The sequence below is a fragment of the Bactrocera latifrons genome, unplaced genomic scaffold, assembly GCF_001853355.1.
Source record: "Bactrocera latifrons isolate USDA-ARS-PBARC rearing strain unplaced genomic scaffold, ASM185335v1 scaffold_10, whole genome shotgun sequence".
Classification (NCBI taxonomy): Eukaryota; Metazoa; Arthropoda; class Insecta; order Diptera; family Tephritidae; genus Bactrocera; species Bactrocera latifrons.
In genome coordinates this window covers 3182856-3208571 of record NW_017534408.1, presented here as the reverse complement: position 1 = coordinate 3208571, position 25716 = coordinate 3182856, and the positions used below count along the sequence as shown (strand labels likewise).

General features: G+C 36.8%; 1 protein-coding gene across 4 annotated transcripts in view; it reads left to right on the top strand.

The window, feature by feature from the left end:
• Positions 1 to 3524: 3524 nt before the first annotated feature.
• Positions 3525 to 25716, top strand: part of LOC108966499 (tyrosine-protein phosphatase 99A) — a gene marked incomplete at its 5' end in the record, with an annotated part of 228901 nt that continues 206709 nt past the window's right edge. For all 4 annotated transcript variants that reach the window (XM_018929441.1, XM_018929457.1, XM_018929449.1 and 1 more), the window contains 2 exon segments: positions 3525 to 3706; positions 12514 to 12628. In XM_018929441.1, the coding sequence (XP_018784986.1) occupies positions 3525 to 3706; positions 12514 to 12628 (297 nt within the window).

Sequence of the window (25716 nt, the reverse complement as noted above, 5' to 3'; positions counted from 1 at the left end):
GGATAGGACTATACCCTGAGGCTGTCCTCGTATTGCCCAGACAAATCTATTGCTCTCCGACAGTGTTTTCAGCTATCTATCTGCATACTGAAGCCGCAATTTCCTTATATCCTTTTGCGTGGCGTATTATCAAAAACACCCTCAATGTCAAGAAAGGTGCGTTTCGCAATCTTGCCACTACAAGCTATATCTATTAGATTTCGAAACTTTACGACAAACAGGAAACATTCTCAATATGAACTCGGGAATATTATAAACCGATATAATAATATTTAATATTTAATAAGGTGACCTAAATCCTGTTTATTTGAAACTTAACGTTGGACTCTTGAGCTTTTCTTTCTTTGAAATTAGTCTAATCTCTAATATATTAGAACTTTATAGTCCGAACACTTCCTTAATATAAGGCGTACTAGTTTCAACACCTTCTGAGAACAAAATAATCACCTCAAGTAATAATGGAGATGCCCTTCGGAAGAAGAGAATTATAGTAATGAGCTATCATTAATTGGAACAAACCACAGCAAAAATATTTTCAGAAAGACTTACGATTATTCTAGAAAAAATTGGCACTAGTGGGCTTCTTGATTGCCGTAGTCACCGCTTACGCGATTAGAGCCGAGTTAACAACCGCGCGCTAGTCGTTTCTTCTTTTCGCTACGTGCTACTAGTGGACTTACATTGCTAATTTCTTTAGGGTTCATCGAAATCAGTCGAAGCGACCAGAATTTAGTGCAATTTGAACCCGATTTGTTCCACGATTTTCTAGATGTAGACCGAACTCCCCCCGACGGGCGCCAATGATGACGATCCTTCTGTAACTGATTAACACAGGGAAGCATCTTCTCTCTTTTATGTATGTTCCAGGATCTCAAAAAGTTTGGTATAAATTTCTCTTGTGAGACCTACACACTTAACTCGGTAGATGCTTCAAAATGTAAAGGTATTCGCTAAAATATAAAAACTTTATTCGGGTGGTAACTTAAACTTGGAAGTTTCCCAGTGTTATATTATATAACATATACCAAAGTCACAACTGTTGTCTACATTATCTGTTATCATATAATCCAACTACTTGAATTTAGAGCAACAAAATTATGAGAGAGGGAGACCCTGTAAGCACATTCTATCAAAGTAACGCTCCTTCTCAATTAGCCAAAATATCTCAATAAAAACAACTTCACAAAGACTTTAAAGAAACTCATTCCCACGACACACATAACTAAAATAAAATTCTTCCTTAATATACTATTTGCATCTGCTTGCAAGAGGAAGAGAAAGAGATAGGCAAAGCGTGCGCAGCATTACAGCCAGCACAAGTCCAAATGAAAATTATCTAATAAAATAACTATCAAGCATCTTGAGCTTGGAATAACTTCGGGCACATGACAACGCAATGGAAGTTGAAAGCATAAATGAATTGATACGGCAAGGGTAGGGAGAGTGGCGCCATAAAATGCGCACCAATTTTGAAGCAATTCGAACAACCACGCCCACACTAAAAGAAGAGTAAAAGCTCGTGGTAATCAAATGGAGCATTCAACGTCGCAACAAATTCCCAAAGTAATGAACGTGTAAGGGAAAGTGGGACAGGGCAATGTATAAAAATTGCGAAATAAAACACTTTGCCGGCAGCAGGAAGCGTGTCACTCGCAGGTAACTTCTGCTGATGCGTAACAATTTGACAGTGCGATACGCAAAACTACAACGACGCCGCGCACAATACAAAATTATTTTAGGGAAGGTGAGAAAAAGACAAAAATTGAGACGAAACTGAGCTGAGAAGGAGAAAGTGGTAATCGGGGGCTAGTATTTCACTTGTATTGGGTTTGATTAAGAAGTTAATATCTATTATTTTGTTGTTTCTGTAAAGATAACACAAAGCGCGTTCATTGATATTAAAGTAGAATTTATTAACCATATCATCAATCCGTCGATTTAGCAAACGAACTATATTCTAAACCTAAATAAATCAGACCATATCCTTTCAACGTTAGATTTCAATTACTACTTCCATTTGAGAACAGCTTCTAGACTTGAAAAGAGAAGAAGTTTAGTAGGGGAGGATAATACTGTCTCAATCCATGCTGACGGGTACAATGTGGACTGCGGAGTAATGTGAGGTGTATACTCTGAGGATCTTTATATATGTATCTCTCTCTATCCGTTTATCAAATTCAGCTGATATCATTCAAGCAGAAATAATAGACACAGAGAGAGTCTGTGAAGCCCTATTGAATAACAGCGGCAGGATTCAGAGCTAAATATATGTACACAGATAGTCAAGTGGCATTTCTAGCCCCTAATCACCAAAGRTTACAATCAGCATACTCAACATATATAGTATTTGCCCTAAGCATACTGGCAGGCCAACTTCTACTTGTCTGTAATTGTCACAGGCACATTGATTAGCTGCAATAAAAATAAAGGWGAATACGTATTTAGTTTCGTGGGGTCACCAAATGTTTTGAACGCAACAATGAAACGAGAAGATACCGAAACTGATTACCCGAGAAGTTCTGGACTCTTACCCAAAAGTTCGACTMTTATCTTAATTGCCGGATTCCCATTGATGCATTCCATCAGGCTTCCAGCTTTGAGCTRTAGAATTTCGATAGCTCGATTAAAATAATAATTTCCAGAAAAACGTAAAGAAACAATGTATCTGGCATTTCGAGTCCGAAGAATTGCAAGAATTTGAACTATTTTTGATAAAGATTGACTCACGAGCCAAATGCAATAGCCAGAGGCTACCACAGCCGAGATTTGATTTTGATTTTCGATTACACCGGTCAACACGATTTTTGGGTCTGACAGATGTCATGTTAAATTTTAGTTTCTCCTATGGCAAAAATAAGGAAAAAATTGTTTTTTCCGTTTAAAGTTTGCTATCGTAAAAATTAGAGCAATTTTCGACTTTTAAGCAGAAATTACTGACTTTTTTTCTACAATTTCACTATAGATTATAATTAGAAAACTTTTTTKAGATACAAGAGTCGTTTTTATTCAAGATGTGTGATAAACAATTTCAATTCAATTTTMAGTGTGATAAACAATATTTTTTGTATTTCTTTTATGCTCATTTGAGCTCTCTCGTATTAAACCCCAAATATAATCTCCCATCATATTCTCCGTTGTACTTCCCTTGATAGTGACGTTCAAAGTACATCACATCTTGGTGAAAAYGTTCTCCTTGCTCCCCGGAGTAGGCCACCATGTTGTCTGCCGTCTTTGATTTATGAAATAAATTAAAATATACTTATCGATGTAAACCAGCCCAAAGAAAACTTAAAGAACTAAAGATTAATATTTAAGTGTTTTYCACTGTCTAGAAGCAACCTTTAATAGGAACTTTAAATATKAAGCTAAGAACKGGTGGTAYTTTGGAAYWKGCACTGAAATTTCTTATTATACTAATATTGTAAGTAATATGTGGTAACCCTATGCAGGGAGACTATTATGCGCAGTTTGTTTCTATTTACACTTCATTAAAGGCTGAACACACTTAATTTTTCTAATTTCAGCTCCAACTGGCAAACCAATACCAACGACCGCCCACAATACCTCGTCCACATCGGTGTAYATATCGTGGAAGCCACCGCCAGCCGACACTATACTCGGCGAATTTCTCGGTTATCGCATAACATATCGACCACGCGATCGTAACGACACCAAGGAGATTTACATACGCGACAGCACCGTCGAGGTAAGTGCAATTTCCAAAATTTACCATGAAAACGCATCGTATATTGACAAATAGAACAAAATTGGAATAAACCAAAAAGGGCTCCGCAAAATTTATTTGACGTAACCAAATGGTGTCGGCTATGCAAMGCTGAGCTCAACGCGCTAAAGAGGCCTATCATTCAGCCGCTAAATGTCAACCTTAGGTTGTTACTATTCACATAAAGCACACAACCAACGACCGACGACCGAGAAAATGCTTATATTTGGAGGCGTTGCACTTCGTTGTGGCTGCACAATTGGCGGCAACGCAAATGCGCGCATGTAGCACCGCTCACATCTCGTCGCATTTTCTTGTTTATCAGCTGCGCCGCCGGCATTTACCGTCCGACAGACGATGAGGTGCTCGTGGGCAGGCCGTGTTGTCAGCCGTGAATGTCATTTATTTTCATTTGATTGTCATTGTCGGTGTCACCGCAGGCGTTGTAGCCGTCGCCGTGTAAATATCTGACAGCTTGGCCAAAAGCGTGARCAAGGCTGTGCCGCCACCGGTGCATCCACACAAAACTTTTTCGGCCTAACCGGTGGCAATCGACCAGCAAGACTTTGCCTCGGTGTCGTATACCCAGCAAGCTCACTAGTCCATTCGGGTGTGTTTCCGCGCCAAATATTTCAAAGTCTAAATCTAAGCAGCTGTAAAATTGTGTTCCAAGGCACTTCCGAATGATCTTAGGATACTATGTCACTTACAAAACTTACCAAAGTGGAAGGTAACTCTATAGCATTACGGCGTAACTTGCAAAATCTCGTATGTTTTCTGTGCGTCCTTCCATTTTCATTAAAAAAAAGTCAGGATAAAGACCTAGAGAATATCTAAATACACATCTTAGTGTACAAATATCCCTATACTTACTTTTGATTACTTATTTTTGGAAAACCAGGTTTCGACGCAAACTTCTAAGAAAATGGCTTGTCTAAGTAAAGGAAACTTCTAAAAATCTCGGAAATATATTTCCAAAACTCGACTTCTGTGCAGTCTACAAGGGATTCCTTACCCAGCAGTTCAGAAAATATAAAAAATTATATATTTATTACCTTATCTRCACAAGTATTCATACGGAAGATTCCTTCATAGACTTATCCACCATATTCTTCAGTTGTAATTTGCCACCGAATGGCTATGGAACTTTTCTGATTCACAAAAGCTACTGTCCTAGCTGTTTTTACTGCTTGATAGTCAACAAACCAATGTTCGGCTTCGATTAGCATTACAAAATATAAGCGACTTCGAAATCCCAAAAGGAATAAAGAGTTAAGAAGCTAATACCTCGAATTATCGCAGAACATGTRGTAACAWTGTTTTTACGARACCATTTAGGTTTCAAGAAWCATCGCTTCCGAAAGCCAACATCRCTCTCAGACCCTACCGGACCKTTGTKATACAACCATTTGATGATGTGGTTACTCAACCCAGGTGCAAAAGCCATCACCAGCAYASMCACATACKWAATCWGTATACATACTAACATGAAATTCACAGCTGACACGCTCGTTGCAGCCACAACTTCCGTCCGACCGCCAACACCGAAGGCCTGAAACTGTAGTTAGCCAAACACGATACTGTCACTGACATTCTCAGCTCACTCACACCACCTGTCTCACACAAAATTTAGTTGCGCCACATCGTACTTTCACCTCGAGTGAGTCTGTCGGTCTGTCTATTTGTAAATTTGTATGTGTGCCGTTACCTCGCTTTGCCATTTGGCCCCTAAAATTCAAAGCCTAAAAAGTTTTACTTACAATTTCCGGTGTCGTTCGTTGATTCGCCAGCTCATGGGCTGTACAAAGCTGTTTGCTCTTATTGCTCCGACTGTTGCAGTGTTGTTGTGGCAATTTGAATTGTTCTCAACACTTGCTCCTGGCGTTGTTGCTTTTATTGTTGTAGCTATTGTTTTGTAGTTTAGTTTGGATTTGCCGTCGCGGATCGCTGTGGATTTATGCCATTGTTGTTTCGGCATTAAGGCCTGGTGCTTTTGGTGTTTTTGTTGTTTGTTGTTTGTTTTTCGTTTTGTTTTTGCTTTTTTGGCATTTATGTCGACAACTTAGTTAAATGCCGCGCTAAGCGCCTACAAATGGCTAAACGGGCTCATGTACCTAATATTAAAAGGTAATTTACGTTTATCTCGTGAAATCGCGTGCAAATCCAATTGCTATCGTAATAAAAGAAACAACAGCAACAAAACCAGCGAAGAACGTGAAAAGACATTTCATGAATATTGGGACCGGAAGAGGGTCGAAAATAGAAGCAGTGAACTTAAAGAGTTACAGTCAGACTTTAACTTTTCGCGAAAACCAAATAGAGCTTGCAGGTTTGAGAATAGATCTTTCGAAAATGCAAGATCCCATTGACAGTCAATTATGAGTATACTTGAGCTCTTCGTTTGCAATGGGTGGTGGTTTGACTTCAAGTACGCCATCCACCTAGAGTGAGTCGGTGAAGATGTTAACTTCTCCACTGTGAATGGCGCTAAGTACTTATCGGAAATTATTTGCGTCCGAAGACTTGTCGGCGTGTTGTTTAAGTTGAATAATGACCTCTTGTTGCCCCTAGGAGGCGGTTCCGCTTCAAGTAGATGACTGTAGGGATAATTTCTGCGAAACCACCCCAGCAGGAACTGTTTGGAGGAAAGTTCACTTTGCTCCTTAACTGGGAGCATACGTGCTTGACTTTGCAGGTGTTCGATGGGAGAATTCAAGAGCCATCCTGTCGTAGTCCAGATTGCAGTGTCCTTGTCTGCGTTTCACTGCATCCACCCGACCACATGGGTGCGGCGTAGTCAAGGACCGGCCGGCCGATTGTCTTGTATGTTACCAACTACATTTATTTGTCCTTTCACCGGCTACTGACTTGAGGATTTTGTTGCAGCTCTGCCCTTTACCGATAATCGCGGTCATAAAAGGAGTGACCAAGCCCAAGCTGTCGAAAGACACACCTAAATTGACTCAATTAACTTGCTAAGTTCATATACACATAACAAATTTACTGAAACAGAGAGCCAAATCTGGTTAATATGACTCTCGTCGTATCCTCTTTGGCCATAAAGTCAGTCACAATCATACTAGAATGCAAATCGTTTTCGACGTTGTATTTACAAGCCCAAGCTTCATTCTTAGTAAAAATAAGTTACTGTCTGCTATCACTCTAAAGCCAACACGATGATTTTCAAGCACTGTTTCTTTAACCGTTCGATGTTATCGTCGACGACGACTCGCATGAGACAAGTATGCTATGACTTCACGACCTTCACTAAATGCTTTGTGGCACTGAAATACTAGCATTTCTGATAAAGTAGACTTCATTAATATTAACACCAGGAAGTTACAGCGATCCGTGTAAAATTTGATCAGATGGTGTTGTGAGTATAAAACTTGCCTCGTAACTTCCTCTGGGTTCCAAAAGTACAGTTTGTTCAAAGTTGTACGGACTTTCACTAACGTTTCTATTGCAAAAATCAACAACCGATGTTTAGTTTTCAATTATAAGGCTCAGATTGGTAACCTGTTTTAACTATAAAATGATCGTTTAGTCTTTTTCGTCGAAGGATCTCCTGAATGCCAAATTGGTTAGTAAATTTTTGAAATTGATAACAGCTTAGGGTAGGTTAATCTGGTAGGCCAGTGAGCCACGCTTAGACCAGTTTTGGTCCTTTGCGATACCAGATGGAGTTCAGTTACTAGATCAATGGGGAGTAGTCAACATTTAGGATGCCTGCGCTTGAAGCGAATTTCCACAGACTCTGTAGTTGAACTATCAGTACCTGCTCCAATGTATCACCGAGGGGACCCCAGATGCTTCTCAATGCGAGACAAGTGAAAAAAAGATATTCCATTGTTTCCCAAATGCCTTGATTTAGACATTTCCTGCAGTCTGTAGTGTTCTTGGAGAACCAAAAGTCCTAAACAAATGCATTAGATTCCATTGATATTTTGTACTGTAGGCTTCTGCCATTTTCTGGCTTTTCCAGAGCAGCCCATAATAAGTAGTTAAAGAAAAGCATCCCACCTGCCACTTCGTCTCTGTTTTTCATTACAAGTATATTTTTTCGGTATAACTTATCTTTATCGTGCAACTCTCATATCGTCACTTAAAATATAAAAGAACATATCATCAAAAAAATCGAAATTGAGATTGTCATTGGTTATGATTCACTACATCATATTGCATATACATACTATGTGGCAATAAATTTTCAGCTTTCGCAATTAGATATAACCAATATAAAACCATTTTATAAACAAAACTCAAATTTTGTTTTTTATTGTTTACGATTCACTGCATATGTAGCATAAAATTTCCATCTTTTTCTCTCAGATATAACCAGAATATTACCAATAAATAACGGATAAAGAACCATTTTATAACCGATAATCAAATTTCGTTTCAATATGAGTGGTTTCTATTATATCATTTTTTCTTCGCATGTCAACAGCACACTCACTCATATGGAGACTAGTGCGCTCTGTTAGGCGCTTTGTTAGCAAGCGAACGCTTTATTGCCTCCGCGACTTTACTCTACATATATTTTGCGCTTTATTTGCAGCCCGCGCAATTGTAAACTTATCGCACTTGCAATATATCCCGAAAATTATCAGCGATTATACTCACGTACCAATACACGTGAAGCGGCGTGGGGGGCTTGTCAGCTGACATCGGCGACGCACGGCTTGCGGATAAGAAGCGCCAACTAACGCTGTAGAAGGATGCACTGTCAGCAGCGCAGTAGAGGGCAACGCGGCGCCTTTACGCCAATACACATCTCCGCTGACCGACCGCGCGTCTTCGTCTGCGTGCAAGCGCCACATAGCGCTCCCAAGTGCATATTTTTCGTAAAAGCGCACACTTATCGCGCCTTTAGTGCACGCTTTTCATTTTGCCATTTGCTGCGCTTTGCMTGCTTTTATTGCCGGCTGCCGCTTTTATTTTATAAAATGCTACTTTTTTACACACGCTTCCGCATGCACTTTGATTGTTTGTACCCTTGCGCATCTATGCGCATTTTTACTACAAAATTTGTATTATTTTCTTTCATTCCTATTTTATTTTCCAACATTTTGTCGTTTTGTTTTTGCAACTAGTCGCCTTTTATTTGCATAACACTTTGATGCTGAAATATTACCCTGCGAGGCGAAAACGTGCAACTTCAATTTTTTATCGCAACATTTTGCTGGCTTGTGACTCACGCTCCGCAGCAGACAAAAGCGCGCGCGCACACAGCGCAAAAGTGCCACACATTCGTGTGTCTGTGTGCACAAAAGCGCAAAACTGCCACCTTGATTATATGTATGTATCTACAAGATTCGGTAGCCGCACTAAACTACTATCACGTTCCATTGCATATTTTCCGCTGTGAAACTGTTTTTTAATAATGTCTGCCGCCTGTGCGAGACTGCGAGAGTTTGTTGGTGCACGGCATACGATGACTTTGCCACACACACATACGCATAGCGCCTCACATACGCAAACGTAGCGGCTCACACACATATCGTCGCAACTATATGGACGATAGTTAACATCGAAGGCGCGTTTTGTTCTCTGAAAAATTCTATATTTTTGCGCAACATAAAAACCACACACTCGCGCACAGGCACGCGCATATGCACTAGTTTGTCCAAATAAATAACGAGTTATCAAAAAGTTGCAAATCTCTAATATGAAGTGCAGCTTTCGGAAATAAAAATAACGAATATTCGGCGAAAAATCAGACAATGCCCCTTTCGCGATAGCACTTCCCATAAACCATATGAGCGTTGTTTGTGTGTCCACCTATACCCATGCTGGCGCAGAAAAATATTGTGTACGCAGCCGTTAGGATTTTCCAATTAAAATATGCGAATATAGCAAGATAGCGCAACGATTTAGATAACGCCACATTTATTACCGAATAAATAGTAAATGCATTCAGATTGGAGGAATACTATGGCACCTGCAAAAATTTCGCCAAAAACTAGCAGATATGAGTGTGAAATACGCGCAAGAACTAGGACTTAGCCAAAAGTGTGGCGCTCTGACAAATTTCAATGATTAGTTACGTGCAAAGATATTTATAAAGCCATATTGGGTATAGAAACATTAATATATAATTATTATACTCTCGCAAAAAAGTTCCTAAGGAGAGTATTATAGTTTTGTTCACATAACGGTTGTTTGTAAGTCCTAAAACTAAAAGAGTCAGATATAGGGTTATATATACCAAAAGGATCAGGGTGACGGGGAGAGTTGAAGTCCGGTTGTCCGTCTGTCCGTCCGTCCGTGCAAGCTGTAACTTGAGTGAAAATTGAGATATCATGATGAAACTTGGTACACGTATTTCCCGGCTCCCTAAGAAGAACAAGTTCGCAGATGGGCAAAATCGGCCCACTGCCATGCCCACAAAATGGCGAAAACCGAAAACCTAAAAAGTGTCATAACTAAGCCATAAATAAAGATATTAAAGTGAAATTTGCATAAATGATCGCATTAGGAGGGGCATATTTGGACGTAATTTTTTTGGAAAAGTGGCCGTGGCCCCGCCCCCTACTAAGTTTTTTGTACATATCTCGGAAACTACTATAGCTAGTTGAACAAGCGCAACTCTTTTATACTTACTTAAGATTATTTGCGTAAAATTTTACTTAATTTACCTTTTATGTAGTGATTGCTAAAATTGATGAATAAATAATCACCATAGTGTTAGATTTATTTAAAATGAAATAAGTAATGGCAATATATAATAATTAATTTGATATAATTACTATGTAATGATTCCCAATACCAATTAATATATAATCACTCAAGGCTTCTAATTATTTAAAACTAAAAAAGTAATGGTAATAAGTAATATAAATATAATTACTATTTAATGATTAAAAAAATTAAGCAGGGTTAAAGTTATTTCAAATTGAATAAGTAGTGGTACTATATAATCATTCATTTGATATAATTGCTATGTTATGATTACAAATATAGATTATTAAAGCATCCCTTTAGTGTTAAATATATTAAACATTTTAAATTAATTTAAATAAGTAATAATTAATTTTAAGTTAAATTAGTAATGCTAGTAATTATAATTACTTTGAAATAATTATTGCAAATACTGCTTAATACATTTTCACTACATTTTTATTAAAAACTAAATATACAAAGGTAATGGATAATTTTTACTTTCCAATACCTTAAAAAATTGCTATGTATTCTTTACAGTACTAAYTAATCAGTAATCACTCTAATCTCATGTATGATGTCGACTAATTAAATAATGGAAATGCATTAAAATTAATTTTTCATATTACTATGTAATGATTACCAATACCGSTTAATGAATAATATATAGAAATAATTAAGTTACAATAATAAATATTAAATAATTTGCAATAATTACTATGATAATGATTACAAATACTTGTTAATAAATAATCATTATAATCTTATAATTATTTAAAATTAAATTAGTAATAACAATAAGTAGTCAATAAATTTAATTCAGTATTTATTATGTAATGATTACAAATAATGATCAATTAGTAATCATTACTGCCTTATATTTATTTCAAATTAAGAAAGTAATGGCAAAAAGTAATCATTATTTCATTTTACTATGTAATGATTACAAATACTGATCAATTAGTAATCATTACAGTTTTATATTTAGTTCAAATTAATTAATTAAATAATAATAATTACTAATTAATTAGCAATAATTAYCATGATAATGATTACAAATACTGAATACATGCTATAATGAAAATTCAAATTTCTCACAGGCGAAAATTCCAAAAAAAAAAATTTAAAAACAATTTCAGCATTACCTCCATACTTTCGGGCACCAACACCACAATTTTCAGCCAAATTAAATTTTAATTTTTAAGAGTGTTAGCAGCACTTAAGCTGTTGTGTTTGCCGTATTAACCGAACACACATACAACTATGAAAATATAACATTAGCTTCGCAGCACTAGCATGTCAATCGACGTGTCTGTGGTTTCCTTTTTTATACACTAATTTTTCCTCGCATTTTAGCGGCTACGGCCAACGTTTTAGACACATTTTAACGAATTTAATTTACCAGCCAGTCGCGTAAATTGCAATCGTCTAACTATTACACAAACTGCTAAGTATGTGTCGGTAAGTGTGTACACCCACAACAACACGGAGCACACACACTCACAAAAGCCACAGCCGAAGCGGGTGAAATTTTAGTTTATATTTTTCGGCGCACAACAGTGTTAATGCAGATCGGTGGTGGSGTCCACACACTGTTTACCTCTATATAGTTTCAATGTAAGTGTGTTAGTGTGTRTGTGTGTGTGTGCATTTTAGGTTTAAGTCCGCACTTTGTCTCTGAATGAGCTGCTTAACCAAATGAGCTTACGTACTTTATGGTTGGCCAGTTAAAATTCGGGTTTTCTCATTTAGTCTACACCAGTTGCTGGCGCACCTTTCTAACATCTGTAACTACATASCACTTTGTGTATGTGTGTGTGTGTAGTTGTGTGCGCGCATAACGGAAAATGCTTGTTGCGTTGGCAGCAAAATTAAAGCTTACATGCATATCCTTAATTCAGCAGCATGAAAGTAGTTAAGCAACAGCATTTGCTCTTTGGGCTGGCCGAATTTGTAATGGGCTTTACGTAATCACGGCCAAMGCTTTGCAACGTTGGTTGTGCGAGTAATTAGTTGTAATTTGCTCGAAAATCTCTCACATTTTGTAACACATAATTTTAATGATGTGTTTTGTAATTTTTGTCTAAAGTTTTGTCAACTTGCAATTTATCTTGTTTCCATTGCAGAGTCATGAAATCACAAATCTGGAGACATATACACAGTACAAAGTCACCGTGCAAGTGTTCAATCCGGAAGGCTTGGGGCCGGAAACCACCATACTGGTCATGACCGATGAAGGAGGTGAGTGTGTAGATAATTTTTAATTCGAAATACTATTGGTAAAGTCAAAGGAGAAATTGAAATTTATTGCAGACTTTGTACGTCTGGTCTGGGTTGAAGACATACACCTCGGTAACTGTAACAATAAAATATAATATAAAGCTGATAATGATAATTTTCAGGAATGCCGACAAATTCATAGTCCTTGGTCGCATATGCTAAGCGTGAAAAGTTCTTTTCGGTTATGTTYTCTCTTTTGCCTTTACTTTTTTAAGAATTAAAAAACTGCTTTTCACCCTTATCCWCTATTTACTGCGTTATTTTCATTGGTAGGGCAGTGAACCGTTGAACGACGTCTTATWAAAACATTTAAAATATTCCAAGCGAACTTTCCAAAGGAATATTGCGTTTTCCGAGTTACTCCAAAAATTTCCTAAAATATGCCAAGCGAACTTTCTAAAGAAATTTGCGGTTTCCGAATTACTCCGAAAATTTCTTAATATATTTCAAACATGATTTCAAAAGAAATTTTATAGTTTCCGTATTACCTAAAATATTTTAAACCAACTTCTATAAAAATTTTTCAATATTTCTTAGCAACTCTGAAAAGTTTGTAAATTATTACAAGTAATGTTTACAAAAAACAATTTTACGTATCCGAATTTTTGCGAAAATTTTCTTAAATATTCCAAAGAACTTTCAATATTTACCGAATTTCATCAAAAGGTGCCTAAAATACTCCAAGCGAAACTTCCAAAGAACTCTAAATATATGTACCTGAATTACTCCAAAAATTTCCAAAATTAATCCAAATCCTTTCTAAAGAACTTTCACAATTTCTTAATAACTGTGAAAATTTCTTAAAATATTACTTGTAAAGTTCCCAAAGAATGTATCAATGTATCCGAATTTTTTCTGAAAAGTTTCTAAAGTACTCCAAGAGATACATCCAAAAAACTTTTAGGATTTCGGAATTATTCTGAAAAATTCTTAGAATATTCCAAGCCAATATTTCAGTATTTCCTATTTAATCTAAAAAGTTCTTAAAATACTTGTATTAGAAATGATTCTTCCAAAGAACTTTTAATATATGCGAATTACTCCGATAAGTTCCTATAATGTAATATAAAGTGAGCTTTCTTAACAAATTTCATAGTTTCCGAAATACTCCGAAAATTTCTTGAAATATTTTAAACGAGCTTTCGAAAAGCCTATAAATATTTTTGCATTACTCCGAAATTTCTTAAATTCTGCCAAGCGAACTTTTCAAATAACTCTAAAATTTGCGGAATTACTCCGAAAATTTTCTTAAATATACATATCGTTCATATTAAAGCTAACCTTCAAAATCACTATCCTCAAACTACAATTATTTCATAAATGCATTCCGACATACCATATATGTACATACGCACATACACATGTACATATGTACAGTTAAGAAGCAGAAATATACTATACATTATTTATTTCCGAAAATTCTCGACCATCAAAGCTTTCACAAAAGTGAACTTACAATCTGTAAAAATAGAAATTAACATTTCAAAAGCATTATGCAAAGCCATTATTCAATGCAATGTTTACATAGCAGCACAATGTCAAGATAAGCATAGAAGCAACAACAACGCCAACAATGGCAGCATGAACAACAAAGTAGCAATAAAAACAAAGCAACAAATCTAAAACTGCTTTCTTATGTCATATTGCTTAAGTAACAAAAACACTCAACACCCCCCTAATTCACCTCAACACGCCACACCCACCAGGCTTAACAAACAGCACATGCCCTTTGACCCGTTTATCTGTGTATTATTCGCATTGTATTTGTATCGCAACAAATATTAGGAGCGCACTTTGAACCATAAGTGGCCACACACACACACAGATTTGGTGCGCTTTCCCATATATGTGTGAGATGGTGTGTGATGGAGCAAAGCACAGTCGGTGCAAAACATCTACCTTGAAATGTGCTAAGGGTTAAAGAATCCTTGCAAATGCTTGCTGTAACTACTAGACTTGCCTGCAAGGCCTAAAATACCTGTTTGCATGTATGGATGTGTGTATATCAAAACAACAACAATAAGAATAAAGCAAGTGGCGAAGATGTCAAAAAGTTAAAAATAACTGCAGACTACACGCTGACAATGGAGATATAATAAAGACACCGTTGGCAACAAAACCAACAGAAATAATAAGTGGGAAGAAGAAGACAGGGCAGGAAGACGAAAACGAAACAAAGTGAGGTAAAAAAAAAAAAGTTAAATTCGGTGGCACCGAAATTATAAAATTCTGCACAGATAAAAAAAGTTTGCTTAACGGACTTGATTTTGATCGAACAGCGTGTATGGCAGCTATATGCTACAGTGGTCCGATCTGAACAATTTTTGGCAGTATGGTAGCACTATATTGAGTAATATTATACGCCAAATTTCATGACGATATTCTCTCAACCAAAAAAGTTTATCGTACAAGTCTTGATTTCTATCGTTCAAATTGTATGACAGCTATATGCTATAGTGGTCCRATCTRARCAATTTTTTTCCAGGTTGTACCGTTATATTGAACAACAATATATGCCAAATTTCATGAAGATATTCGTTCCACCAAAAAAGTTTTCCATACAACTACTTGACTMCGATCGTTCAGTTTATATGACAGCTATATGCTATAGTAGTCCGACATCGACGATTTCGACATATGAGCAGCTTTATTGAAAAAACCGTAGCTGTACATAATTTCAAATCGATATCTCAAAATTGAGAGACTAGTTCATATATAAACCAGCCTACAAGGTCCCCTTCTGGTGTTGCAAACTTCGAGGTAAAATTGATGTACGGTCTAGAGTATAAGAAGAGGGCAGAACAAGCAGAAGCAGTAGTAAATATTAGTTGCCCCCACATTTGGCTGCCAAGTAGCATGAACTGAGTGTTTAAGCTACTGAAACATATATTCGATTACACATATATACACACGTGCACATATAAATTTCTATAAACAAACAATAACTTGCTTATGAGGAGTAAAACTACAAAGTGTCACAGTAGGCTTCAAAATATTTTGCAGCTTYCATTGTTTTTGTTTGCGCTTTGAATTTCACTTTACAAGGTAAAAGGTACAAAAGCAGGCATGTACGAGTATATACATATATGTGTGTGTGTGTGTGTGCAAGTGCGCCACGTGCAGCTTAAAGGATACAAGCATATTACTTTCAGGTTCGAAAAGTCATAAATGCTACTCTGGCCTAGCTGTTTAGCTGTTACAACCACTATATTGCAACAACAATATTTTCTTGTTGTTGCCTTTCCAGCATCGATTTCACAACTCGAAAGTGCGGTTGTTTAAGATGTGTATCACATTTGTTGRCAAAGCTTTGAAATATTTTCCTGTTTATAGATTTGCTGCAAATGCACAAATGCCTTATTGTTATTGCTGTATTATGTGTCGCGATAATCCATGCCACCACACTTGCTCGGTTGGCTTTTGCGGCAAGTTTATATATCAGCATTCGTGCGTGAAGGTCTTTGCCAAGCAGTGTGGCTAATAGTCACTAGCGAGTAACTGTAACTGTTGACATGCTTGCCATAATAATGCAACAAGCAAAACAAAAACAATTTCTGCCTCTTTTCCAATACACCAATTGTTTGGCTTACCGCATTTCGCACTCCCTGCATAATAATTTCAGTTGGTGGCCTGCTTAGGCCAAGGCCCTTGAGCCAAAAGTGTGGGATGAGCAAAAATAGTCTGGGCAAAGTTCAATGGTGGTGTATTGTTTATCYCTTGTTTACAGCTGAGATTATATTTGTGGTTGGTTTCCCCCAACGTCAAACGTTGTGGTGTAATATTAGGGATTAGCTGAATCCGTACAAAATTGAAGTGAATTTAAAAAGAAAAACTTTGAATATTTTTTGAGCAATTTATTTTCTTATAATATGTTCTTCATTTTGAAAAATTTCTAAGATATGGAGATACGTATATACTTCTATAGGAACAAATCTTTTTATAACAGGAGCTCTTCATCAACTCCTGCTTCTTACTGCCTGACTATTGTAGTGTTTCCAAAGCCGAGATTGCAGCCATTATGGTAGCATTAGATTTACTGCTCCGCAGCGCAGCCTCATTCAGAGCAGTGACCAGCCACTGAGAGAGCAGGGCGACGATACCAGCATTGAACTCGATAACAGTGCATACAGGTTTGGTCAAGGAGTGCCTAAGCTCGTTATCAATAGCATCGAGTCTCTTCGTGATATGACTRGTATGGGTACCARGCTACAGCGGAATCGCAGGCAATTGTAAAGCTGATGAGCTAGCAAGGCAGCGTACCATAGAACCTGCTATTAATAGTATAAAAGCAGGTCGGCGCTCCCGCATCCTCATGTGTTCTACTATTCGATAGCTACGCTTTTGGGCAGCTTGTGGGGGAATTCGAACACAGCAGTTCTTCTTTTCTATGGTCAGGACGACAAAGACTTCAAAGACTACAAATAACAGTTTACGTGCGATCTSCTAACCAAGGTAAATTTTTAGCGCATAAACGTTTACTTGGCCTGTGTTGTGCTCGAAAATGCTGCACTTTATTATTGTAAGAATAATACAAACGAAAAACTAAATTATAAAAATTGGAAGAGGAGTGACAAAGAAGGCCAACATTTGAGTCAATGCAAGTTTGCCAATGCTAAAAGCAATTTTTCATAAGCCTGAACTGGTACGGTCTTCAATGAATTTTAGTTTTATGGTTTCGACTCTTTTTTCTAGCACCATAAGGTAGATTTTTGAGCAGCTCTGACGCCATGTTCATAAGCTCACGTCTTGTATCCCATTATGCGTTTGATGAATGAAGGACCCTTAAATATTGTATCAAGCATCATATACTGAGACCTCTACTCGACGTGATTTACAAAGTGATTCAGATCATGTGGTACGAGTTTAGCATTGGCTCGCTTGATACCCAAAATATTAATCGAAATGTGCAGAGTAGATCCATAATAAATGTTGGATCCTCCACTATCTCTCTAATGTCAAACGACGATTTTCAAGCACTTTTGAAGAGAGTTGACGAACACACCTTTATAGAGACCGAAGTTCACAGAAACAGCATTTTTATTGATCGAAAAATCAAAACAGAATATTTTGAAATGGCTATAGGATGAATAGCAGTCAGGAAAGGAAGAGTTTATCGACTCGATCTACCCTCAGAAGAACCAATCCGAATCAAGTTGGATCTCAATTGGAATTTCTTCTCAAAAACAAACCGCAGACTAATCATAGTTATGTTCATTACATATTCTAATAATGATTCGGGCAATTTTTGCCAACGCGGTTCATGTTTTTTTAAGGTCTTTGTGAATAGTTTCATAAGGCACATTAAAGACTATATGCCTGATTACATATTTGTTAGAAAAATTTTCAAAATAAGTAACTTATTTCTAAGGGATACTTATTACACCATATTATATGGAGTAGTCGAAAAAGTCTTTTCGTATTTTATCAATAGCTGTCGTTGTAGTCGTCTATCTCCAGTGCTACCAATTACACTGTGGCACGCCTTATGGTGCTGGAAAGGTGATATTTTTGGCTTCATTCAAAGAAAAAACATTCAATTCGGGGAAGTTGAAAAAGAGTTACAGCTGTTCAAAAACGAGTGAAAATAAAGGAAAAAATTCGCAATATTTTGAAAATTTTGTATGAAAGAAGAAAGATTCCCACTCAAGCTACCAATGAAATTTGTGAAGTTTACGGAGCTGTATCAGTGCGTGTAGCACAACAATGGTTCACTCGCTTCCGTTCTGGAAATTTCGATGTGAAAAATGCTCCTCGCTCTGGTCGACCTGTCGTTGAAAAACTCAATGAAATTATGGAAAAGATTGACCAGGACCGTCAAGTAAGCAGCCGTGATATCGCTAAGGAGCTTAATATTCAACATCAAATGGCCTTGAACCGTTTAAAAATTGCTAGCTATAAAACAAGCTCGATGTTTGGGTACCACATGAATTGTCTGTGAAAAATTTAATGGTCCGCATTAACAACTGCGACTCTTTGCTAAAACGAAATGAAATCGAACCATTTCTGGAGCGAATGGTAACAGAACACGAAAAGCGGATCAAATACGGCAATAATGTGCGAAAAAGAACATGGTACAAGCGTGATGAAGCTCAACAAATGGTCGCAAAGCAAGGATTGACGCCTCGATAGATTATGCTGCGTGTTTGGTGGTATTGGAAAGGCATCATCTACTTTGAGCTCGACCCTGTAGCTTTTAAAAGCTTAAATTGCGACCACAAATGTTTTTTTTTTAATTTCTTTGCAAGTGAAAATTTTACTTTGAAAAAATATACTTTCAAAACGAAAAATTCCAAGGAAGCAAATTGATTGTACTGAACAAAGCAATGCTACTTAACTAATTTCAATAAATGTATTTGATTATTACTGTGTAAGTTAAGCACTTCAAAGCTAATAATTTCAACTCTATATCACACAATTCAAAGCAACTCATACGAAGAACCAAGTACTGCCTCTAAATACACATTACAGCAACAAAAACCCAAAAACATTGAAACGTGTTAATATTAATGTGATGATGTTTTGAACTTTTCCAGCAGAAACAGTTATTTTTCGACAAAGTCAACTTTTACTGTTGCCATCCCTGTGGTCGTAATGAGCTTTTGCCGCTAGACACCGCAATTAATCACATGTTATTATGACAAGGAAACATAAAAAACGGCTAACTTGAAGAAAAAGCAAAAATATTTCGAAACTGGTGCAAATACACCCACACACACACACACACAAATGCGTACAAGGCAGTTGGCTGAGGAAAATATTAAAATTATTTTAAGATTTAAGACGCGCATACATCAAATGCAAATGCGTGGGTATGCAATGAGCACAGGCGGAAGTGCTTCCCCGCACCCTCGCAACGAAGCGCTTGGCGGTTCATGACGTATTTGCCATGTAAACTCATTACCGTATTTCTTGGCTGATCCCTGCTTTAAGCGCACAAGAGCTAAAAATCCCTTAAAAGCTTTTGCGTAAACTGCTTTGCTAACAAGAAATAAAACAACAACAGCAGCAACAGCACGTTAGCAATTCGGCTGGCAGCGAGGCCAAAAAGAAACATTAAGATTTACCGTTAAACGCGGTTGAGTGTGCGTCAGCGGATTTGTCTTATACCCACAAATATTTACCACATACACCAGCACACACATATACAAGGCATTGTTATCCCTCTGACACACATACAAGCAACCCTGCTTTGTCCTCAGCGCCGACGCCATGTCAAGCAAAATGACAGCAAGTAGGCAAATTCCGTTGTTGTTGTTGCGCATAAGCACAAGGAAAACATGAGGAAGCTGTGCGGGCAACAAAAAGTTTTACTTAACTTGACGCTTTGGCCGGCAGCGTGTCTTGGGCCCGAGCGGCTGCGGCATAAGCTCACAATTGTCACAGCTGTCACAACGTCATGAAGTGTCAACTCTCACTCTCGCTCTCATATATACATATGTGTGTTTGTGTGCATATATTTGTGACTTTTGGCATTCAGCTGATGGATTTGTCATTTGGCGATGTCAAAAGCCTTAATTTCAATAACTTTGCGCTCTCACTCTTTTGTTCTGCCACTACGAACTCACTGCTGCGGTTGTGATATAAGCCGAGGCGCTGGCAAGTACCTCAATATGCTTAAGTGCTAATAAATTTGTTGTGAGTGGGTTTTGAGACTTTTATGAGCCGCGCAGCTTATGTCAAACAAATGCCGGATCAGTGTAGCGTGTTACGGAGTTCTCAAGTAGCCTTGGCGTATTTACATTGAAAGCACATTCAAATCGTGGCGACAAAAATCAGTACAGCGATGCTTTTGTTTGCAACTCTTCATTGCGAAATTTTAACAAACGATTATATATCAGTATTGAAAATAAGTTGTTCAGAGTTAGTCGCATAAACGTTTTTTTTTTTTTGTTTTTTTTTTTTGTTTTTTTTTGTTTTTTGTTTTTTTTTTGTCTTTCTTATTTTAATATAGGATCTTGAAAACGATTTTCCCTTTCTTTTACTTCCATCCTGCTTGCTTTTGCATTTAATACTCTCTTCTTTAAACATACATAGTTATAGTATTGGACAATATCTAGTAAAAAGCCTTACGTTTGAGGTAGCTTGATGCCATTTCAATTGAGAACAGACACTCCTTGACTAACTTTGAGCGCACAGTTTTGCAAAATTATATAATTCGCATTGAATTTCTCTCTTATTTCAAGTGTAATATATTTATCTGTAATAAGAGGACCAATCTTGCATCTTCCGCTAAAATCACTAAAAATTTAAAATCTTTTCACAATTAACGCGTGCTATAAAATAGTTTTTGTCAACATCTCGGCAGCAATCAATCGATTTTTGCTAATTTGGTAGGGTCTATAGCTTTGATAAAACCATATGACTATAATTATATAGGAAGTGTTAGCTATCTAGGTTTATTTCTTAATTAATTTTTTTTTTTTTTTTTTTTTTTTTTGTTTGTTCTTAAAACGAGTATTTGTCATCACTAAGAATGTCTAAATTAACTATTTTGTCAAATACATACGTAAGAATTATACTTTGATGGTTAAGCTATTTTATATAGCAAGCATAGGCTTCAATATTCTTCATCAAATCCAAGAAAATTACAAATTTTGCTCCATATGTTATGGAAAATCAATTTCATTATATTCATAGTTGAATATAACCAACATAAAAGTAGAATTGAGTAACAATGTTTATATTTGGAAAGCTGTTGACCATCACTACAAACTAAAGATGTATTTATGGCTTAAAAATAAATAAAATTAAAGAATTATCTGCCGCATTTTACGCATTTCATTTTCGAACTATTTATTTCCTCGCTGCAAACGCAATATTCATACAAATCGTAGCATACCTTACGGCGCAAAGTTCAAACACTTACATTAAGCGCCGATAACAGGCAAATCTTCAAATAAAAACGCACTCGCTGCTGCGAAATCCGTTCAGCTGTGCAACAGACGACTTACAAATTACAACAACAAATATTTGTTTTCATCAATTATAGCTTTAAATATGTATATCAAAAGCAGTGCGGCAAATTGATTTTTTTCCAAAGCGCTTAAACGCAAGAATCCTTGGTAGGCCGCAATTAATGCAAGCAACGTTGTTGTTTTTGCACTTGTAAAATGCATAATTATACTTTGCGCTGCGAATTCAATTAAATAAACACGCTGGCGAGCGCATGCAGCGCGAATAAAGCAATGAAAATAACCATAAGTATGGCGATAAAGCAAAAAATTCTCTTTTCATATATGCTTCACAGAAACACTTAACTCCATTTCATTAAATTTACCTGCCTTTCTTTTGTTTTTTTGCTTACACATTTATTTACTTTCAACTTGCAAATATCGCTGCCGCCACTGACAAGCATAATGAGGCGTAATTATCGTCGGGACTACAACCCGCGTCCCGCTGGCAGCGCGCCAAAGTGAATATGCCATAAACGAGTTGCACGTTGTTGCATTAACCGTTATGCCAATATTTTTTATCTTTTAAAGTTCGCCTGTTTTTTGTTTTGTTTTGGGCGCAGAGATAAATACGTGGAAAAATAATGCGGCGAGCTTGGGCGAAAAAAAAGCGAAAAGATAATGGAAACGGGTAAATAAGAAAAGACATAATAATGAAGAGTTTTTACAGCCGCATCCAAAGATTTACGGCAGCGAAAGTGGGCTTGTTTCCAGTGCCTTGTCGCCTTATTTTCTGTTGCTTACCTTTATATTGGGTTTCATTGCAACTTCGCAGCTGCCTGTGGCGTCAACTTTCGTGGCAGCTGGCACGCTTATTTATACCCACACAACTATGTGTACGAAGACATTAAACTTCTGGAGCGCATTAAGGATTATAAAAATTTCCTCCCGCTGCTCTACGCTTTCTTTAAGAAAAACTTCCTTGATAACAGATTATGAGTTTCTATTTATTTTTGTTCTTAATTTTTTTTCTTTGTTTTTTTTTTTTTTGTTGTGATTACGCATTACATTGAGTGCAGCAAATGTTGAGTTGTGGCCAGTGCGGCTGAGTGTGTTTTCTTGCGCATATTTGAAAACTATTTCTTCATGCCTTTGCAAATAAATGTTCGCCAGTTATTTCTGTCACTTTGCTAAAAATAATTCACATCTTTGAAAAGACGTAAGCATACGTAAGCAAATATATTTATAAGCATTTATTGCATATTTTTTAAATATGCGCTCGACATTGCTCAAGTGTTGCTCATGCCAGCTGGCGCTCTACTGCTTTTAAATGTCGCTCATACCACCTGGTGTCCCATGGCGCATACTCGTGTGGCCGTATTGAAGTTTGCATGCAATTCCATAAATGCGCAACCGATATTTGTTTTTTCAGTTGCGGACCTTTTGCTGCACCGTTACCCGGTCATGTGCGTGTAAATACCCATACACACACATACAAACGAATGTTTCCTCTAGCGCCAGGTCAGCTTTTCTAGCACCTTTGCCGTGCAGCAAAGTAAAATTCCAATAAAAAATTATATCCATATTATTGACATGCCGCACGAAATAGCTTATATTTACAGTTGCAAAAAAGCAGTGTGCAGTGTTTTAGTATTTATGAATTTTCAGTGCAAACTTTACAATTCAACATTTCTTTATTTACATTTTTTAACTCTGTTGTATTTACATGTAATATACAGGAAACTATTGGAACCCATATCTACATATAAACGTTATATAAAATAAGGTATCGTGTTATAGAAATAGAGTATCATAAATTGATGTTTCGTGAAATTAATTGCCTTCGGCGACAAGTCTTTTGAGCATTTTATTAATATGTGGCATATTTATTGTAGCTCCAGTATAATACCAAGTACTCGGAAGTATTTACCTTAATTGTTAAGATTATCTTTAATTACTATGCCAACTATGAGCCCAATCTGTCAACCAGTTTTCTCACAGCAGCTGCTTAAGTCGGTACACCCCAGTTATGCTTTGCTACCTTTACTTTGGATAAAAATATCGAACAAATAATTTACCTCGAATTTTGTATTTCTCACCAAATTTCGTATGCAGAATCATTGCAACTGTTGGAGAAGGCTTACGGGGATTCAGTTTGATCAAAAGCACAAGCCTACGAATGGTACAAAACCTTCAAAGGTGGTCGAGAGATCGTTGAAGAGATGCCTCGTTCTGAACGACGACCTCTGCACCTGATGAAAATATTAAAAGAGTAAAGGATAAGATGCTTGAAAATCGTCAGACAAGTGTTATAAAGATGGAAAGAGGCATCAACAATTCTCGCGAGTCCGCTTAAGTGATTTTGGTGGATATTTGGGTATGAAACGCGTTCTTGCTCGTCTCGTTCCGAAAATAGCCTACACGACTTCTTTTGCAGGAACCAAGGTAGAAAACTTTCGAGTACTTTTTCCACTAAATCAAGTCACATGTAATGAATAGCACATTTAATATTTGCTTCTAAAGCTTGAAAAGAAATCCACAAGATTTAGTCTAATGCTGTTAAATCACAACTTCTCGGAGACCATTTATTGACCCAATTTTTTGAAATAATCGAATCTCCAAACTTTTCTCGCTATAATTCGGTTGTGGCACGTAGCCCCATCTTGTTGGAACCAAATGTTGACAAAATCAACTTCTTACCAATTTGGTCATAAAAAGTTGGTTATGAGCGATCTCCATTGACAATAACGGTGACACCAGCTTCATTTCACCAGCAGTACGAACCTATAATCAAAACCACCAGATCAAAAAACCACACCAAACTATCAATTTAGGTGAATGTAATTTTTTGTTTAATAATAACTTGCGGTTTCCTTCGCACAAGAATCGAACTTGTGTTTAATTTGTTTATTTTCCGCATCACTCAGATGAAAGTGAGCCTCATAGAAGAAGATGATGAAAAATTGTTATCGTTTTAAAGTTCTTCCGAGGCAAAATCAGCGCGACGTTTACGGTGCTGCAATGGCTTCAGTTCTCGAATGAGAACAATTTTATACGAATGCAAGCCAAACCCATTTCTCAGAATCCGCCAGGCTATGGTTTCAGACAGTTTCAATTCTTGAGAAATTCTTGAAATCGACATTGCGGTCTTCAGCAACATTACTTCGAACGGCTTTTTGTCTTATTGGCACTTGAACACTATTGTTTAAATAAAGTGTTGCCTACCTTTAGGCTGCGTAAGCAATTTTTAAATGTGTGCAGGATATATTATTCCAAAAGGTTATGTTGTCCATTTTTGTATATCATCCTCATTTTTTCCCCTGGAATTCGACAATTATTGGCTCAAGCAGTTTTGTTCTAAAAATATTGTACCGCTAAATTTAAAAAATTGAATACTCAGCCTTAAATTACACCCACATGTACATAGATATATAAAACCGCACGGCATTGCACTGCCAGCCATTTCGGTTTATGGCAACATTTTGCAACTTTCTTGCCGCCATTCGGTGGCAACTAATCACCCCTGGCAACATGCACTTATTGCTCGTATCGTATTTAAGAACCTCTTAATTTTTTCACTATCTCTTTTGCACCTTTTCATTGTAGTTTTTGCTCATTAATTTCCCGTATTTTTACGAAACCGCTGCATGCACTTAACTGTACAGGTGTGTGTGTGTGTGCACATTTCAATTTGTGACTTCTGCGCGGTTTTTGGCTGTGGCATTTTACATGCCGCGTCTTTATTACTGCACTATTTTTTATTGCATGCTGCATTTTTAGCTTTCCGATGCGGTTTATCATTTAACGAATGCTGACAAGAAGTGAAACCGCAAAAAAGAAGAAATATTGTAAAAACCAACTGAGTGCAACGCTATAAAAATTGTGCTCTTAAAATCTTTTTACACGAATTTAAATATACAGATGCACTTATTTTGGCAAGCGTATGAGAGGACGAATAATGAAGCGAAGGTAAATTAAGAAAAACATTAGAAATCTGACTCCACATAATTTTTTTTAACTTAAGGAAATGGGAAACAAAGTAAAAAAATGAAAATAACGTATAATAAAATTAAAATTAAAAATTTTCATTAATTAAAACATATGCGATTGTCTTTTATGCGCGTACACTTGCGGGCATACACATAAGTACACGTCTAT